The 20,700-nt window shown below is 45.5% G+C and overlaps 1 protein-coding gene and 1 pseudogene across 1 annotated transcript; both read right to left on the bottom strand.

Moving 5' to 3' along the window:
- Positions 1–1,812: 1,812 nt before the first annotated feature.
- Positions 1,813–20,700, bottom strand: part of LOC133381638 (zinc finger protein 850-like) — a 20,713-nt pseudogene continuing 1,825 nt past the window's right edge.
- On the bottom strand, positions 4,585–11,538 carry LOC133381620 (zinc finger and SCAN domain-containing protein 31-like). The gene is made up of 5 exons (XM_061620965.1): positions 11,138–11,538; positions 8,294–8,802; positions 8,012–8,093; positions 7,618–7,700; positions 4,585–4,745 (listed from the first exon to the last, which is right to left on the bottom strand). The coding sequence occupies exons 2-5, from the start codon at positions 8,702–8,704 to the stop codon at positions 4,689–4,691; spliced, it is 633 nt and encodes a 210-aa protein (XP_061476949.1). The 5' UTR covers positions 8,705–8,802; positions 11,138–11,538; the 3' UTR covers positions 4,585–4,688.

Here is a 20,700-nt window from a genome sequence, read left to right as displayed (position 1 = left end):
CAGCTTCTTTGAATGTCCACGAGTTCTAGTATTATGAGAGAGGGAGAAGAACTTTTCTCTATCCACTCTATCCATGCATCATTTTATACACTTCTATCATGTCTCCTCTGACCCGCCTTTTCTCTAAACTAAAAAGCCCCAAATGCTGCAACCTTTCCTCGTAAGGGAGTCGCTCCATCCCCTTGATCATTCTGGTTGCCCTCTTCTGAACCTTTTCCAACTCTGTAATATCCTTTTTGAGATGAGGTGACCAGAACTGTACACAGTGCTCCAAATGCGGCCGCACCATAGATTTATACAATGGCATTATGATATCCGCTGCTTTATTTTCAATACCTTTCCTAACTATCCCTAGAATGGAATTTGCCTTTTTCACAGCTGCCGCACACTGGGTCGACATTTTCATCATGCTGTCCACTACAACCCCGAGGTCTCTCTCCTGGTCGGTCACCGCCAGTTCAGACCCCATGAGCATATATGTGAAATTAAGATTTTTTGCTCCAATATGCATAATTTTACACTTGTTTATATTGAATTGCATTTGCCATTTTTCCGCCCATTCACTCAGTTTGGAGAGGTCTTTTTGGAGCTCTTCGCAATCCCTTTTTGTTTTAAAACCCTGAACAATTTAGTGTCATCAGCAAACTTGGCCACTTCACTGCTCACTCCTAATTCTAGGTCATTAATGAACAAGTTGAAAAGTACAGGTCCCAATACCAATCCTTGAGGGACTCCACTTTCTACAGCCCTCCATTGGGAGAACTGTCCATTTATTCCTACTCTCTGCTTTCTGCTTCTTAACCAATCCCTTATCCACAAGAGGACCTCTCCTCTTATTCCATGACTGCTAAGCTTCCTCAGAAGTCTTTGGTGAGGTACCTTGTCAAACGCTTTTTGAAAGTCTAAGTACGCTATGTCCACTGGATCACCTCTATCTATATGCTTGTTGACACTCTCAAAGAATTCTAATAGGTTACTGAGACAGGACTTTTCCTTGCAGAAGCCATGCTGGCTCTGCTTCAGCAAGGCTTGTTCTTCTATGTGCTTAGTTAATCTAGCTTTAATAATACTTTCTACCAGTTTTCCAGGGATAGAAGTTAAGCTAACTGGCCTGTAATTTCCAGGATCCCCTCTGGATCCCTTTTTGAATATTGGCGTTACATTTGCCACTTTCCAGTCCTCAGGCACGGAGGAGGACCCGAGGGACAAGTTACATATTTTAGTTAGCAGATCAGCAATTTCACATTTGAGTTCTTTTGAGAACTCTCAGTTGGATGCCATCCGGGCCTGGTGATTTGTCAGTTTTTATATTGTTCATTAAGCCTAGAACCGCCTCTCTCGTTACCACTATTTGTCTCAGTTCCTCAGAATCCCTTCCTGCAAATGTTAGTTCAGGTTCAGGGATCTGCCCTTTATCTTCCACTGAGCTACAAACTGAGCTTAAGATGGAGGGGTTCTCAGCATTAACAGTCCATCAGATCTTGTTTCGCAAGGCCCACAGCTCTAGAGTTCCTGCAGGAACACAAACAAATTACTTCCTTGGTGTTGGGGATCTCTCTTGATGAGTTCTTAATGGCTCACATTGCTTTCTTGCTCAATTATTACACTTGTTAATGGGGGTACTTGGCAGACTTGGCTGAATCAATTAACTTATGAATAAAATCAATTCCCAATAGGTTATGGGCTGGAAGGAGACTCAGAGATATCATCCACCACAGCCCTCAATCCTGTAACACTTTTTCCTTTTGTTTTTTGGTTGGGTTTATGATTCCAAACCTGCTCTCCACCAGTTCAAAATCAGAGACAGGCAGGTTAGAGAAGGACTTTATTTTTATTTTCCTTATTTATCAGGATTACATTTATATCCATTCCACCTTTCCTCCAAGAAGCACAAGGGGGCATTCATTTCATAGGTCTCCTTTTCCCAATGTTACCTCACAATAACTCTGGGATGTAGATTAGCCTAAGAGACAGTGACTTGGGAGTTTTAGGTTGGTCTTTTTTCATGATTTCTAATCTGGTCAAACACACATACCTCCCCCAATTCAAAATCAGAGGCAGGAAATCAGTGAGGCTTACTTCTGAGAAATGTACAGTCATTGGGGCATGAAGCCGCACTAGAAATCGTGACAGCAATTCTGAACCAAGGTGACACACTTAGATGGTAAGTATTTATACAACAGTAATATTTAGGTGTCCACTGTTCCTTTGCAAAGGAGGATAGGAACAGAACGAGAATAGGCAGAAATCACACAACTTTTGTCCTAGCAGTGAAGTAACAGTGACAGCAGGGAGCCCTTCTGAACCAAAATAAGACACATTTCAGTTCAGTTGCTATTTGTACAACTGCAATGCTTAAGTGTCTGTCCACTGTAACTTTGCAAGAGAGAAGGGTGGGGAGAAAACCTGAACAACTTGGCTATAACTTGTGTCACATCACTGGCCATGCCTCCGTGACCTCTTACCAGCACTGCCAGGTCCAGTGATCACCATTCGCCAATGCTTTTATGTTTTCTCTCCAACATAAAATTTTTGATGGGAAATTAGACTTTTCTTGCAGCTCAAGCTTTTTCCACATTCCAAGGACTGATATGGTTTCTTCCCACTGTGAATTCTTTGATGGGAAGTGAGAGAGTTGCTGTGACTAAAGCTCTTACCACATTCCAAGCATGTATACGATTTCTCTCCTGTGTGTCTCCTGTGATGTATAGTAAGGGTTGTGCTGTGAGTGACGCTCTTTCCACATTCCAGGCATTGATATGGTTTCTCCCCTCTATGAATTCTTTGATGGGCAGTGAAAGTTTGCCTAGAGCTGAATCTGTTTCCACATTCTGAACGTTGATATGGTTTCTCTCCTGTATGAATTCTTTCATGGGAAATAAGACTTCCCCTCTGGATGAAGCTCTTCCCACATTCCAAGCACTGATATGGTTTCTCCCCTGTATGAATTTTTTGATGTGTTGTGAGGTGGGAACTGCGGCTGAAGCTCCTTCCACATTCCAAGCATTGATAGGGTTTCTCCTCTGTATGAATTTGTTGATGGGCAGCAAGATTTCCCTTGCAGCTGAAGCTCTTTCCACACTCCAAGCAATGCTATGGATTCTCCCCTGCATGAATGCTTTCATGGGAAATAAGACTTCTCTTCTGGGTGAAGCTCTTTCCACATTCCAAGCATTGATATGGTTTCTCCCCTGTATGAATTTGTTGATGGGCAGTGAGATTTCCCTTGCAGCTGAAGCTCTTTCCACATTCCAAGCATTGATATGGTTTCTTCCCCGTATGAATACTTTCATGGTAAATAAGACTTCCTCTCTGGATGAAGCTCTTTCCACATTCCAAGCACTGATATGGTTTCTCCCCTGTATGAATTTTTTGATGTGTTGTGAGATGGGAACTGCGACTGAAGCTCTTTCCACATTCCAAGCATTGATATGGTTTCTCCTCTGTATGAATTCGTTGATGGGCAGTGAGATTGCCTTTGCAGCTGAAGCTCTTTCCACATTCCAAGCAATGATATGGATTCTCCCCTGCATGAATGCTTTCATGGGAAATAAGACTTCTCCTCTGGGTGAAGCTTTTTCCACATTCCAAGCATTGATATGGTTTCTCCCCTGTATGAATTCGTTGATGGGCAGTGAGATTTCCCTTGTAGCTGAAGCTCTTTCCACATTCTAAGCATTGATATGGTTTCTTCCCTGTATGAATTCTTTCATGGGAAATAAGACTTCCCCTCTGGATGAAGCTCTTCCCACATTCCAAGCACTGATATGGTTTCTCCCCTGTATGAATTCTTTGATGTGCTGTGAGACAAGAACTGTGACTGAAGCTCTTTCCACATTCCAAGCAATGATATGGTTTCTCCCCTGTATGAATGCTTTCATGGGAAATAAGACTTCTCCTCTCGATGAAGCTCTTCCCACATTCCAAGCATTGATATGGTTTCTCCCCTGTATGAATTCGTTGATGGACAGTGAGATTTTCCTTGCAGCTTAAGCTCTTTCCACATTCCAAGCATTGATACAGTTTCTCCCCTGTATGAATTCGGTGATGGGAAGTGAAACTCTCCTTCCTGGTGAAGCCCTTTCCACATTCTAAGCAGTGATATGGCTTCTCCCCTGTATGAATTCTTTGATGTGTTGTGAGATGGGAACTGCGACTAAAGCTCTTTCCACATTCCAAGCATTGATATGGTTTCTCCCCTGTATGAATTCGCTGATGGGAAGTGAAACGCTCCTTCCTGGTGAAGTCCTTTCCACATTCTAAGCATTGATATGGCTTCTCCCCTGTATGAATTCTTTGATGTGTTCTGAGATGGGAACTGCGACTAAAACTCTTTCCACATTCCAAGCATTTATATGGTTTCTCCCCTGTATGAATTCGTTGATGGATAGTGAGATTTCCCTTGAAGCTGAAGCTCTTTCCACATTCTAAGCATTGATATGGTTTCTTCCCTGTATGAATTCTTTGATGGGAAGTGAAATTCTCCTTCCTGGTGAAGCTCTTTCCACATTCCAAGCATTGATATGGTTTCTCCCCTGTATGAATTCTTTGATGTGTTGTGAGATGGGTGCTCTGACTAAAGCTCTTTCCACATTCTATGCATTTATATGGGTTCACCCCACTGCCAATTCTTTGATAGGATCTCTGAATGGAGCTCTCTCCACTCTCTAAATATTTGTATGACTTCTCTACTCTGTGGATTTTGTTATTGTCTCCCATGTTCTCGGTTTCCAATTCGCCCCTTTCTGCAATGAAGAGAAAAACTCATTAGAGCCTTAGGAGTAAAGGAAACCTGAGATTATTGAACAATGCAATTGGAACCTTGCTGAAGGGATTTAGATGGGAGGCAGATCCTAATACAGAATTAACCGTTTCTGTTGATGTGCATTAACTGACAGCTGGCGTTCTACAGACTGTCACATATGGGCTGTGGATCCCTGGGTTCAGCTTCCAGCTCACGGATGGGGCTCACTGGGTGATTTTGAGCCAGTCGGTCGCCGCCTAGCCTACTTGACAAGGTGGTTCTGCAGATAAGCGGCTGCTGCAACACAACTGACTAAAGGGCTGGAACTAATAGGGGAATGGATGTTTAAGAATAAACTGCGGCTAAATTCTGATAAAACTGAGATCCTCTTGGTAGGTGATCGGTCCAAACTAGGAATAACTCAAGTGACTTTCAACCAAGTTTCTGTTCCCTTGAGTGACCAAGTCCGTAGTTTGGGTGTCATCTTGGACTCCCAACCGACGATGGAGGCTCAGATAGTGGCAGTTTGTCGGACTGCACTCTACCACCTGTCACTCATTCGCAAAATCTGCCCATACCTCCCAAAGCATCTTTTACCAACTGTAGTCAGTGCCTTGGTTCTCTCCCGTCTGGACTACTGTAATGCTTTATATGCTGGTCTCCCTTTGGGAACCTTGCGTAGGCTTCAGCTTGTCCAGAATGCGGCGGCACGACTCAATAAGGGCTGCCATAGGAGAGAACACATCACCCCAATCCTTCGGGAACTTCACTGGCTCCCGATAGTGTTGCGGGTGAAGTTTAAAATACTAGCTTTAACTTATAAGACCTTTTTTGATGCTGGTCCAATCTATTTGAAGAACAAACTCTCTCTTCTTGAAGCAGATGGGCGTACGAGGTCCTCAGCCACTAGACTTTTTGTGGTTCCATCTATCAGAGCGGCCAGATTAAGTGGTACTGGATCTAAAGCCTTCTCCATTGTAGCTCCCACGTTATGGAACACCTTACCAGTTGATACTCGCTTAGCCCCTTCACTTTTGCGTTTTCGGAGGCAGTTGAAGACATGGCTTTTTGTAGTCAGATGAATGAACATGCCACAGTTAGGTGGCTAAGGGGGTGGTCTGATTTTTGGGGTCTTATGTGAACAGTATTTTTATTATGTACCTGTTGATTTTTATTTTGATGTTGTTTTTGTATTTTTATTCCTTTGTATGTCGCCTAGAGTGACAGGTTGTCCTGCCAGATAGGCGTTGAATAAATTTTAGATAATAATAATAATAATAACCGCTTGTATTCTCTTCTGAATTATTAGCAGCAAAGGAAAGACTTAAGCACAACAGAATAAAAAGGTTAGGCCCCATCATCCACTGGCCAAGGATGTTATTTCTGTCCAAGGATGTTATTTCTTAAATATTACACAGGTGCCATCTCTGTTATCTTTTTCACACCTATTGAAGACTTTCCTCTTTCAACAAGCCTTTTAAGTAGAGACCTTATCCCAGTCTGTGTCTGTGCTGGAATTGCTTTTTAATGTTTTTAATCTTTTATTTTAAGATGTCTTGAAAGCTTTTAAAAATGTTTTTAAAAATGTTTTGTTTTAATGTATTTTATTTTTTTTATAATGTTTTAAGTGTTTTTAGTGCTTTTGTTTGCCACCCTGGGCTCCTGCTGGGAGGAACGGTGGCATATAAAGCAAATAAATAAATAAATAAAATATGCAGAAGGCCGCAAGGCCAGCCCTGGATTAACAGAGTAGATAGCTGTCAGTTCAAGGTTAACTGTGGGGTGTGTGTGTTAGAATCCCGGATGCTGTAGGTGGCGCTCTAGAGCTACATCAGAATATTTTGATTCATCACATATATAAATAACTGAATTTCAACAAAGATATTGTAACCCAACAGAGAGCTTTACCAAGAGATGTGACAATCCAACAATTCTCCTCCATGACTTCCTGATGGAGCGCTCTCTGGTCAGGATCCAGCAGGGCCCACTCCTCCTCCGTGAAATGCACAGCCACATCCTCAAAAGACAGTGGACCCTAAAGGAAAAAGGAAGCATTTTCTCCTTAAAGATAGCATAAAGATGATCTGATCCTGATTGCTTGTAGTAGATAATCTTGTTTAATGTAACTGTTTTATTGTGCATTTTAATAGTGGATGTTTATATTTTAATCTTAGTGTAACTGCTTTTTATACTTTGTAAATTTATTTATTAAATTGATATCCTGCCCTTCCTCCCAAAAGGAGGCCGGGGCAGAAAACAAATGATAAAACAAAACAATCTTTTAAAATCTTAAAAGGAAGCATCTTAAAAGCAATTCCAACACAGATGCAGTTCTGAAATAAAGATCTTAACTTAAAAGGCTTGTTGGACAATTTCAGCGTTCAGTAGGCACTGAAAAGAGGACAGTGACAGTGCCTGTATTCATATTTAAGGGAGGGGAATTTCAAAGGGAAGATGCCGTAACAGTAAAGGCCTGATTCCTGTGTCGTGTGGAACGCACCTCCTGATAAGATGGGATCTGCAGGAGGCCCTCAGTGATTAACAGGGTATGTCAAGTGTGAGACCATCTTTTACGTGAATTGCTTCGAAGCCTATTATTAAGCGGTAAATGTAAAAGTAGTAATCATAGTAATTATTACTAAATCATTAAAAGTAGTTTATGATAGTAATTATAAAAAATGCTAGCTACATCCAAAAGACTAGTTAAGGTGAGTGGGCTGGTCATTATTCTCAGGATGTAAACTGCATTAAAGAGAGCTTTGACAGAAGCAAAGGGAAGGAGAGAGATCCATTCAGGCTCAGGGAGGTGAGCAAGAGACAAAGGCACCCAGGCTGCCCCCAGCCTCTCTTCCCCCACTGATTTGTCCCCTTACCTGATCTGCTTCCACAGCAGCTCCCTCCTCTCTGCCAGAAAGAAGAGACAGCGGAGGAGATCTTGCCGGCGTCCTTCCATCACCTGTGAGAGACATAGTTGATGGCCTTAAGCGATGCACGACCTGACTACACATAGGCCTCAGAAAAACTCTTTATCTGTTCAGCGTCAGTGCCTCTTTTATGTTTCCCTTGCATGTAGACTCCTCTCACCTCCTTTGAGGGTGCTTGTCCCCCGTGTATAAAGTTGTCCTATTTTGTGAATAGGGTCATTTTCTGAGCTGTGGAAAAGGCTGCAGACAAACGTCTTCTCCCACAAAGGTTACAAGACCCAGTGGATCGATTTCAAAATTGACAGAGGGAGACAAAAGTGTGGGACACCCCATTCTTCCTTACCCAGCGGCCTCCGTCTGGTGTCCAATGGAGTGTTCTTGGCTTGAAGGATATCGGAGCTGGTTTCTGCAAAGAGGTCCTCTCCCTGAAACAGTCATGAAGGTTCAAAACAGGGAACAGGGAGAAGGATTAGAAAAGGAATGACAGAGATACAAATCCAGAGGGTTATCGGATAACCTTCTTCGGGTGCTTTCCAGAAAAGGTTGGGTGATTAGTCGAGAATTTTGGGATACCCTCCCTCAGATTCTTGGGCTCTGGGTTTTATGTCGATGAAAATGCTCTCACCTGCTGCTCTTCCTGTTTCTTTGCCTGGCTCAGGAGGAAACCTTCAGCCAGGGCCACCGCCTGGGAAGTGGTCTCCGCTCCACATTCTCTGATCCAGCTCTCCATCTCCAGCGGAAGGAGAGCCAGGAACTGCTCCAGGATCACCAGGTCCAGCATCTCAGCCTTTGTGTGTTGCTCTGGCTTCAGCCACTGACGGCAGAGATGGTGGAGTTTGTTGCAAACCTCTCGGGGGTCCTCGGCCTCCTGGTAGCCAAGATGCCTGAACTGCTGGCACTGCGCATATGAGCTGAGGGCATCCTCCTCACCCAGGGCCTTCTGCATGGTTCTTTCCCAGAATCCCCCACTGCTCCCAGTCGCGATGACATCAGGGCCTCTTCCTGCTTCAGGGCCAGATGAGACGTCCCCCTCCATCTTACAAAAGCCTCCAACAGGGCTGAAGGAACTCCTTCGTCCTGTGCCAATTTCTGCCTCAAGGCTAACACTGTCCTAATCAGAGAGGCTACCAGGTCCTGCAAAGCCAAGACATTGCTCTGTTATAGAATCATTACACACTTAGGACAGGAAAAAGTGGGGATGAGTTTGGCTAATCACCAGGTCTTCCCTGGAAAGGAAAGCATGATGAATGCTGGGGGGAGGGGGGGAAATCTTCCTCCACGTAAGCACCATGAATTAAAGTCTTCAGTCTAGGAGAGGGTCACAAGATGCAGCATCTGCCGCACTGGTCTGTCCCTCCTTCTCTGCTGGGCACCCCCCCGCCTTCCATTGAGCCCTCGTCCCTTCTTCACTCAAAGCTCCCAGCCACAGCCCTTCTCAACCTTGCTCCTCTCTAGACTCCAATTTGTTGCTGCCCTCTTCTCCTCCAGCCTCGCTTACATTAAACTCCACAGAAGTTGGGTTAAATAAAGGCTGTCACTCAGCTGAAGAAATCTTAGTTGATTCATTCTCTGACTTTCACATGGTTCCTTTAGATTCATTTTTCATCATTTACTGTAAAACAAAACATTTCTTTCCTGCGTCTGAGATCTGATATACTGCTTCTGTATGTGGAGGTTTTGTTCCCCTCTCAGCTACTCATCTTGCCAACCCTTTGCCATATCCCTGCCCCAGGATTTTGCTTAACTGGATCAGGACTTTCTCCATCTCTTACTTTCCCTTTCTTTTCTTTGTCCATATCCTGTTTTACAGAGTCGTTGGCCAGAGAAAAACAAACCGTATCTCCCTCCAGCTGCCCTCCAAAATTATATTCACATATCACTAACCAGAACGGTTATCGTCTATGGTTTGTAAGTTCCATTTTCACCCTATAGATACCCGCTTCTATTCACACTTTAAGCTTCAGTCCAAATGCCTGTACGTCAAACCTTTGTGGTTTGAATTTCTCTCTTAATCTGTTCTGTTTTAATGGGCTTGTTTTACTGCACATTTCCATTGTCAATATTTCTTGTTTTTCTTTTGATTTTATTTTTTCATTATGTATTTTATGTTATCTTCATTAACTTTGACCTATTTTTTGTAATTGTAATTGTACTTTTTTGGAAACTGCTTAGAAGCCATCTTTGCAAGTTATTGGTATATAAACAGATCATCTCTTTAGTTTTCATTTCCGTTCAATACAACACGTTTGTTTACTTCCCCACAAGGCCTCCTGCTTTTGATTGAAAGGCCGCCAGCAGTTCTCAGCGTGCTTTCTATCCAGTCCCCAAAGATCCCCTCAGCATCTCAGGGGTTGCATGTCTGAATGGGCGCTTGCGGGTCTGCCAGCAGGGACAGCACCACTGCCTGATCCATGGTGGGGGCATAAATCCTAATTAAACTGCAAAGGAATTTACTCAGCGTCGCAAGCGAACTTTAAATCCTCCCACCCTACCTGCCTCAATATACATCAAAAAGGGCCTCCCGGCTTTGCAGCGAATTTGGGCGTTGTGGTGGATCCCGGATGGGATCCTGGGAATCCCCTTTGCTCAAAGCTGCGGAATGGGGCGGGGTGGGCAGACTCACCGGATTTCAGAAGGGGCCAGCAATGGAGGCGCTTGGGAGAGATCAAGGCTGTTTCCCCCTCCACACGTGAGAAGCCCTGCAGGGAAGGATCTGGAGGGAGGGAGCGCTCTGGCTCCGGGGGATCCCGCCCCATTTCTTTTCCTTCCCAAATCCCCGCCCTATCGAGGAGCTCGAATGGAGAGGGAGGTGGAAGACCCTGCAAGGGGGGCTGTGGACTCTGGGTGTGTCCTTTGCATTGGGCTGCAGGCAGAAGCCCTCCGATGCTGGAAGGGCAACTTGAAGAATTTCCTGCCCCTTTTCTCTCCCCCCCTTCTGCTCATTGCTCCCTCTGGACCAAGCAAAGAGACATGTGACTCTACACTTGGGGTTCCCGTTTGCACGCTCTCGTGTGCGGGCGTCGGAAGCTCCTCTTGACCCACCAGGCCTTGGACGCGTGAGCGGGGCGTTTTCAGGAGCCAGCCGGTTCCTCGGGATTTCAGTTTGTTTTCATAGCCTCTAACATTGGCTTTGAGCCTGTTGCCACCTGTCCGGGGACACGCCGGTGAATAACAAGAGGAGCACCCTGGTGGGGTCTCTCCGCTAAATGTTCTGGGTTGCAAATCCCTTTGGAAAAAAAAGAAGGCCTCCATATTGCAAGGCTGGATCCGCAGGTGCCAGAGCAAAACTAAGCCCAAGACCCACACGCGGATATACACGGGGGCATATTCATTCTGCCTCCAAACATCACGCGGGGTTTGGACTCTGCTCTGCATTTGCCCAGTGGGGAGACTCCCTCGGGGGCTGCAAGGGGACGCTGGAGGCGTCTTACCCTCCCCTCCCCACAGCTTCCCCTCCCCTCCGATCCACCTTTTCCTCTTGGCTCCCTCCGTCTCCTCGCAGAGGAATCTCCACGGCCGATCTCCCCCTTTTCAGAAGGTCGGAAGAGCGAGCCGCGGTGCGCCCGGGCCAGGTTCAGCCAGCCGCGGAGGAAGACGCCTTTGCGCCTTCTCGTGCCCCGGAGCCGTTCCGGGAAGCCTCTCCCGGCAGAGCCTCGCAGACGAGCGACGCCGACCAGCGCCTGCCCTGCTCGGCCGAGGGGGACAGAGGCGCGCCCGGGCGGAGGGGAAAGGGCTCCCAACGCAAAGTGCGCTTCTTGGAGAGAAGGATTAAGGACAGCGAACGGGGTTGCTAGAAAGGAAGGGGATTTGAGGAAATCGCCAGCCGCTTCCCGCCCCGCCTTCTTCACGTGGGGGGAGGCAAGAGGCAGGAGTCTTGTGCGAGGGGAGGAGTTTGGCGCTTCCCTTCGTTGGGCGTTGGGGAGAAAACCCTATTCATAGCCAGAAGGCGGGATCCACTTGAAGGCAGCCCACTTTTCCTGCTGAGGAGCCCTCGGCCTTCCTGCCTCCTCCTTTGCCCCGGGGCTTGTGTGGGTGAGTGGGTGGCAAATTGGAAGGGGCTGGCAGCGGAAAAAGTGACAGTATCCATCCCCCCCTCCAAAACACGCCTGCATCCATAAATTGTGGGACCTCTGCTTGGCTAGAGAGAAAGTGCTCTCAACTATAACCCCTCCCCATTGTGAAGGATCTGATAGTTCACGTTGGCTGCTGTCATTATGGTTGCTATGGTAAGATAGATGACGTCCCAAAGCAGCTGCGTCAGATGGAAGACAGAATAAGCGGCCAGTGCAGAACAGAGTGGCATAAGGTGTGACAAATATTCGTACAGGTATAGGCAAATGTTTGTCAATGGGGGGAGTTGTTAGGAGTGCTCTGGCTGACCCCCCACACGGATTCATTCTGAACTGAAAGGGTGGCCAAGCTCTAGAGTATTCTGGACTACATTTCCCGCCCTGCACCCCCTATTTTCTGACTCGCTGTGCCTTCCGGAGTACTGTGGAATGAGGACAAGTCGCAAGGACCATCTTTTGGTACTTTCGGAGGAACGCGCAGACTCCGAATTAAATGTTACCTCGTTTCTTTGCAGGTTTCCCTCATGCAGCAGAACAACCCATTGTTCAAAGAAAGTATTATAGTTCAAATTTGTGATTTCAGATTCCTTTCTTGGAAATCTTTAAATTCTGAACAAAATAATTCCTGGATCTTTTCTATATTCATAACTATATCTCCACCTTCTTCCTCCTGCTTCCCTTGCTGAGCTTTGTCCTTTCTGCCTCTCATACTGATATAGGATGCTATTTTTATTTTTATTATTATTATTGTCTTGCCAGCCTTGCCCTGCATTTAAAATGGCTAAACGCCAGAGCCTTGTGGGGAATTTTCCCCCTTGACATCTTTTTTGTTAACATGCTAGCAAGCAGTTCAACATTTGATTTTCTTTCATCACGGTGACTGAGTGCTTTTACAACACAGCTGTATCAGCTTACAGTTAGTTTGCACCTCCTTATCAGCAGCAGGGGCCTGGTACTGTCAAGGACATAAAACTCCTTGCTTTGCTATGAGAAATCAAGAAGTGGCGCCAGGTGCTGTGAGAACATAGTTTTTCATCCTTTTGATGGAAAGGTTAATTGGGTAATTGTCTCCAGCTGGGAGGGAGATTTTTCATCCATAAGAAGGGGCTCAGAACTTTGGGGAGAGTCCCACTTCGGAGCACCACCTTGTCTCTTTGGTGATGTTCTGTTGTGGCTTCCTTTCCATCCTGACTCCCTGAGGGGACAAAGGCTATCCATTGAGAGATCCTATGCTTTGTAAGTATAGCTTAGGCAGAAAGCTTTGTTATTTTGATTTGTGCCAAGAAACTTATTTTATCTTTTTATTTACTAAAACCTTACCCGTTTGGGTGTATGATAACAGGATTCAATTTGCTGCTAAATCTTACTTTTGTGCACCTCTTTGTTTTGTAACCTTTTTATGCTTTTCTTATTTTCTTTTTTTAATAAACTTTAATTACCTTAACCAACGTGTGTTCATTCCAGAGGAAGCGGTCAGTTCCTAAATTCGGTCCTTGCCATTTGACCACAACTACCATGTAACAGAGAAACGTTTTTACCCGAGACTTCAGAAGGGGCCAGGAGTAAAGCTAGACTCTTGCCCTGAGGAGCTCTGGTGTTTAAGTGGGCTCTGGGGTTCCCTTCACCCCAGAGTAGCTAACCAGTTGAAGGGTGGTGGCAGTACTACCTTGCAGGGTTGGTGTGAGCGTGCACAACCTTGGCAAACCAGGATTTGCTGGGATCAATTGCCCAAGGCTGGGGATTGACTCCTAGGACAGTGAGAGCAGACGGGGAAGGGTTCCCTGCTTTCACTATAATTATTATTATTATTATAGTTTATTTATACCCCGCCTCATGGCCAAAAGGCCCTCAAGCAGGCTTACAAGAAAAACACAAATATAGGAATACATCAATAAAACAATACAATTTACAAAAGTAAATAACACATAACATTATTAAAAAAACAGCAATTACAACTCCCAGTGAAAATACAGTGTGGTGCAGGCTCCTGGAGTGGCAGAATCATCTCAGGCTACCCTCAACAAAGCTGTGGGTTGGTCCCCTCTCTTTCCTTCTATGCTTGCAAGTCTGACACCTTCAACTGAACTTCTGATCAGCTTCTCTGATGGCAAAATATGAGTAAGCTTTCCCCAGCACCAGCTGGTCCCACAGAAACAGGGTGGGTCATGGCCACATTGTTGAGAAAATCCGCTTCGTTTAACTCGCCCAGGTCTAAGAAGCTGGAGGCGCCTCCAGGGAAAAAGTGCTCCAAAGGGGAGGGCTCCAGGATACTGTCCATGATAGACCAGATGAGTAGGAGTGGGAGGCGGGGAGCAGGGAACCCGCTTCCTTCTCCGCCGGCGCTGCAGGATCCTTCCCAAAGATGATCAGCAGGTTCACTCCAGAGCAGCAGATCCCAAGGTGCTGGGCACAGAAAAGCCATGCCTGCCTCTTCTCCCAAAGGAAGCCTGTAATCCATGGGGAGGAAGTGGGGATTGGTGGAATCATTTTCCCCAGGGGAGGGAGGGAGGGAGATCACAACGGGGGTTCCAAAGGATGAGTTGATGGGGCCACTCCGGTGGGGGGGAAACGGAGGAGGGTGTGCAGAATCTGGGCTGCAAGACAGAGGGGTACGCCCGGAGGGAGCGGGCCAGGGTGGAGGCAGCCTCCTGTGGTGACAGAAGGAGGGGCGCTGTCGTCCCCACTGGGATCTCTGCCCAGCTGTCAGGTCACACTCTGCAGACCATGCCCAGGAACAGCCGCCTGGCCAGCCTCGATGTATAAACATGCTCTCCCAGGGCAGGTCTTCTTCAGTACTCTACTGCTGCCGCTGTTCCTCTGTTTAGGTTGATCTTCTTGGCAGTCCATCCACTAAACTCCACACTCGAATTCACTTTGCCCTCCAATGAGCAGGGCCGGATTAACCTGAGGAGGGGTCCTAGGCTGATTGGTGTTTGGGAGGCCCCTTCTCCTATATTTTTCTCAAAACCTGCGCGTGCAGGTTTGCCATCAATCAAGATGGCGGCCGAGGTTTCCCTAAGGGGCTGAAGCCTCTGCCGCCATCTTGGTTGATGGCAGCAATGCGTGCGTGTAGCTTACTTCTGAGAAACGTACAGGCATTGTGGCATGAAGCCACACTAGAAAACGTGACAGCAATTCTGAACCAAGGTGACACACTTAAATGGTAAGTACTTATACAACAGTAATATTTAGGTCCCACTGTTCCTTTGCAAAGGAGGATAGGAACAGAACAAGAATAGGCAGAAATCACACAACTTTTGTCCTAGCAGTAAAGTAACAGTGACAGCAGGGAGCCCTTCTGAACCAAAATAAGACACATTTCAGTTCAGTTAAGTGCTATTTGTAGAACTGCAATGCTTAAGTGTCCACTGTAACTTTGCAAGAGAGAAGGGTGGGGAGAAAACCTGAACAACTTGGCTATAACTTGTGTCACATCACTGGCCATGGCTCCGTGACCTCTTACCAGCACTGCCAGGTCCAGTGATCACCAATCGCCAATGCTTTTATGTTTTCTCTCCAACATGAATTTTTTGATGGGAAATTAGACTTTTCTTGCAGCTCAAGCTTTTTCCACATTCCAAGCACTGATATGGTTTCTTCCCACTGTGAATTCTCTGATGGGAACTGAGAGAGCTGCTCTGACTGAAACTCTTTCCACATTCCACGCATTGATACGGTTTTTCCCCTGTATGAATTCGTTGATGGACAGTGAGATTTTCCTTGCATCTGAAGCTTTTTCCACATTCCAAGCAATGATATGGTTTCTCCCCTGCATGAATGCTTTCATGGGAAATAAGACTTCTCCTCTGGATGAAGCTCTTTCCACATTCCAAGCATTGATATGGTTTCTCCCCTGTATGAATTTTTTTATGTCTTATGAGATGGGAACCATGACTGAAGCTCTTTCCACATTCCAAGCATTGATATGGTTTCTCCCCTGTATGAATTCTTTGATGGGCAGTGATATTTCCCTTGCAGCTGAAGCTCCTTCCACATTCCAAACAATGATATGGTTTCTCCCCTGTATGAATTCTTTGATGGGAAGTGAAATGCCCCTTCCTGGTGAAGCTCTTTCCACATTCTAAGCACTGATACGGTTTCTCCCCTGTATGAATTATTTGATGGGTAGTGAGATGGATGCTCTGACTAAAGGTCTTTCCACATTCCAAGCATTGATACGGTTTCTTCCCTGTATGAATTCTTTCATGGGAAACAAGACTTCCCCTCTGGATAAAGCTCTTCCCACATTCCAAGCACTGATACGGTTTTTCCCCTGTATGAATTTTTTGATGTGTTCTGAGATGGGAACTGTGACCGAAGTTCTTTCCACATTCCAAGCATTGATATGGTTTCTCCCCTGTATGAATTCTTTGATGGATAGTGAGATGGATGCTCTGACTAAAGGTCTTCCCACATTCGAAGCATTGATACGGTTTCTTCCCTGTATGAATTCTTTCATGGGAAACAAGACTTCCCCTCTGTATGAAGCTCTTCCCACATTCCAAGCATTGATATGGTTTCTCCCCTGTATGAATTCGGTGATGGGCAGTGAGATTTTCCTTGCAGCTGAAGCTCTTGGCACATTCCGAGCAATGATATGGTTTCTCCCCTGTATGAATTCTTTGATGGGAAGTGAAATGCTCCTTCCTGGTGAAGCACTTTCCACATTCCAAGCATTGATATGGTTTCTCCCCTGTATGAATTCGGTGATGGGCAGTGAGATTTTCCTTGCAGCTGAAGCTCTTGGCACATTCCAAGCAATGATATGGTTTCTCCCCTGTATGAATTCTTCGATGGGAAGTGAAATGCTCCTTCCTGGTGAAGCTCTTTCCACATTCTAAGCAGTGATACCGTTTCTCCCCTGTATGAATTTTTTGATGGGTAGTGAGATGGACGCTCTGACTAAAGCTCTTTCCACTTTCTATGCATTTATATGGTTTCACCCCAATGTCAATTCTTTGATAGGATCTCTGAATAGAGCTCTTTCCACACTCTAAATATTTATATGACTTCTCCACTCTGTCGATCTTGTGATTGTCTCCCATGTTCTTGGTTTCCAATCCGTTCTTTTCTGCAATGAAGACAAAAACTCATTAGAGCCTTAGGAGTAAATGAAACATGAAATTATTGAACAATTCAATTGAAACCTCGCTGAAGGGATTTACATGGGAGGCAGAATTAACTGTTCCTGTCGACGGGCATTAACTGACAGCTGGTGTTCTACAGACTGTCAAATATGGGCTGTGGATCCCTGGGTTCAGCTTCCAGCTCATGGATGGGGCTCACTGGGTGATCTCGGGCCAATCGGTCGCCACCTAGCCTACTTCACAAGGTGGTTGTGCAGATATATGGAACAACCACATGTATTCTCTTCTGAATTATTAGCAGCAAAGGAAAGACTTAAGCACAACAGAATAAAAAGGTTAGGCCCCATCATCCACTGTCCAAGGATGTTATTTCTGTCCAAGGATGTTATTTCTTAAATATTAGACAGGTGCCATCTCTGTTATCTTTTCTACACCTATTGAAGACTTTCCTCTTTCAACAAGCCTTTTAAGTAGAGACATTATCCCAGTCTGTGTCTGTGCTGGAATTGCTTTTTAATATGTTTTTAACCTTTTTAAAAATATTTTATTGTTTTTTACAATGTTTTAAAGTGTTTTTAGTGCTTTTGTTTGCCACCCTGGGCTCCTGCTGGGAGGAAGGGCAGGATATAAATCAAATAATAAATAAATAAAATATGCAGAAGGCTGCAAGGCCAGCCCTGGATTAACAGAGTAGATAGCTGTCAGTTCAAGGTTAACTGCAGGGGGGTTAGAATCCTGGATGCTGTAGGTGGCGCTCTAGAGCTACATCAGAATATTTTGATTCATCACATATATAAATAACTGAATTTCAACATAGATATTGTAACCCAACAGAGAGCTGTACCAAGAGATGTGACAATCCAACAGTTCTCCTCCATGACTTCCTGATGCAGCGCTCTCTGGTCAGGATCCAGCAGGGCCCACTCCTCCTCTGTGAAATGCACGGCCACATCCTCAAAGGGCACTGGACCCTAAAGGAAAAAGGAAACATATCCTCCTCAAAGATAGCATAACGATGATCTGATCCTGATTGCTGTAGTAGATAATCTTGTTTAATGCAACTGTTTTATTGTGCATTTTAATACTGGATGTTTATATTTTAACCTTAGTGTAACTGCTTTTTATACTTTATAGATTTATTTATTAAACTGATATCCTGCCCTCCCTCCCAAACGGAGCCCAGAAAACAAATGATAAAACAAAACAATTTTTAAAAATCTTAAAAACAAGAATTTTAAAAGCAATTCCAACACAGATGCAGTTCTGAAATAAAGATCTTAACTTAAAAGGCTTGTTGGAAAAGTTCAGCGTTCAGTAGGCACTGAAAAGAGGACAGTGACAGCACCTGTCTCATATATAAGGGAGGGGAATTTCAAAGGGAAGATAATGTAACAGTAAAGGCCTGATTCCTGTGTCGTGTGGAACGCACCTCCTGATGAGATGGGATCTGCAGGAGGCCCTCAGTGATTAACAGGGTATGTCAAGTGTGAGACCATCTTTTACGTGAATTGCTTCGAAGCCTATTATTAAGCGGTATATGTAAAGGTAAACTGAGAATAATCATAAAAAATGCTAGCTACATCCAAAAGACTAGTTAAAGTGAGTGGGCTGGTCATTATTCTCGGGATGTAAACCACATTAAAGAGAGCTTTGACAGAAGCAAAGGGAAGGAGAGAAATTCATTCAGGCCCAGGGAGGTGAGCAAGAGACAAAGGCACCCAGGCTGCCCCCAGCCTCTCTTCCCCCAATGATTTGTCCCCCTACCTGAGCCGCTTTCTCGGCAGCTCCCTCCTCTCTGCCAGAAAGAACAGACAGCGGAGGAGATCTCGCCGGCGTCCTTCCATCACCTGTGAGAGACATAGTTGGTGGCCTTAAGCAATGCATGACTTGACTACACATAGGCCTCAGAAAAACTCTTTATCTGTTTAGCGTCTGTGCCTCTTTTATGTTTCCCTTGCATGAAAACTCCTCTCACCTCCTTTGAGGGTGCTTGTCCCCCATGTATAAAGTTGTCCCATTTTGTGAATAGGGTCATTTTCTGAGCTGTGGAAAAGGCTGCAGACAAACGTCTTCTCCCCCAAAGGTTACAAGAGCCAGTGGATTGATTTCAAAATTCACAGAGGGAGACAAAAGTGTAGGACACCCCATTCTTCCTTACCCAGCGGCCTCCGTCTGGTGTCCAATGGAGTGTTCTTGGCTTGAAGGATATCGGAGCTGGTTTCTGCAAAGAGGTCCTCTCCCTGAAACAGTCATGAAGGTTCAAAACAGGGAAAGGGGAGAAGGATTAGAAAAGGAATGACAGAGATACAAACCCAGAGGGTTATCGGATAACCTTCCTTGGGTGCTTTCCAAAAAAGGTTGGCTGATTAGTCGAGAATTCTGGGATACCCTCCCTCACATTCTTGGGCCGTGGGATTTACAATGAAAATGCCCTCACCTGCTGCTCTTCCTGCTTCTTTGCCTGGCTCAGGAGGAAACCTTCAGCCAGGGCCACCGCCTGGGAAGTGGTCTCCGCTCCACATTCTCTGATCCAGCTCTCCATCTCCGGCGGAAGGACAGCCAGGAACTGCTCCAGGATCACCAGGTCCAGCATCTCAGCCTTTGTGTGTCGCTCTGGCTTCAGCCACCGACGGCAGAGATGGTGGAGTTTGTTGCAAACCTCTCGGGGGTCCTCGGCCTCCTGGTAGCCAAGATGCCTGAACTGCTGGCGCTGTGCATCTGAGTTGAGGGCATCCTCCTCACCCAGGGCCTTCTGCATGGTTCTTTCCCAGAATCCCCCACTGCTCCCAGTCGCGATGACATCAGGGCCTCTTCCTGCTTCAGGGCCAGATGAGACGTCCCCCTCCATCTTACAAAAGCCTCCAACAGGGCTGAAGGAACTCCTTCGTCCTGTGCCAATTTCTGCCTCAAGGCTAACACTGTCCTAATCAGAGGAGCTACCAGGTCCTGCAAAGCCAAGACATTGCTCTGTTATAGCATCATTACACACTGAGGACAGGAAAAAGTGGGGATGAGTTTGGCTAACCACCAGGTCTTCCCCAGAAAGGAAAGCCTGATGAATGCTGGGGGGAGGGGGGGAAATCTTCCTCCATGTAAGCACCATGAATTAAATTCTTCAGTCTAGGAGAGGGTCACAAGATGCAGCATCTGCCGCACTGGTCTGTCCCTCCTTCTCTGCTGGGCACCCCCTCGGCATTCCATTGAGCCCTCGTCCCTTCTTCACTCAAAGCTCCCAGCCACAGCCCTTCTCAACCTTGTTCCTCTCTAGACTCCAATCTATTGCTGCCCTCTTCTCCTCCAGCCTCGCTTACATTAAACTCCACAGAAGTTGGGTTAAATAAAGGCTGTCACTCAGCTGAAGAAATCTTAGTTGATTCATTCTCTGACTTTCACATGGTTCCTTTAGACTCATTTTTCATTGTTTACTGTAAAACAAAATATTTCTTTCCTTCATCTGAGATCTGATATACTGCTTCTGTATGTGGAGGTTTTGTTCCCCTCTCAGCTACTCACCTTGCCAACCCTTTGCCATATCCCTGCCCCAGGATTTTGCTTAATTGGATCAGGACTTTCTCCATCTCTTACTTTCTTTTCTTTGTCCATATCCTGTTTTACAGAGTCGTTGGCCAGAGAAAAACAAACCGTATCTCCCTCCAGCTGCCCTCCAAAATTATATTCACATATCACTAACCAGAACGGTTATCGTCTATGGTTTGTAAGTTCCATTTTCACCCTATAGATACCTGCTTCTATTCACACTTTAAGCTTCAGTCCAAATGCCTGTACGTCAAACCTGTGTGGTTTGAATTTCTCTCTTAATCTGTTCTATTTTAATGGGTTTGTTTTACTGCACATTTCCATTGTCAATATTTCTT

This window comes from Rhineura floridana, chromosome 3 (genome assembly GCF_030035675.1).
Source record: "Rhineura floridana isolate rRhiFlo1 chromosome 3, rRhiFlo1.hap2, whole genome shotgun sequence".
Taxonomy (NCBI): Eukaryota; Metazoa; Chordata; class Lepidosauria; order Squamata; family Rhineuridae; genus Rhineura; species Rhineura floridana.
Note: the sequence above shows the minus strand (reverse complement) of the source record. Positions and strands in the feature narration are given on the sequence as shown.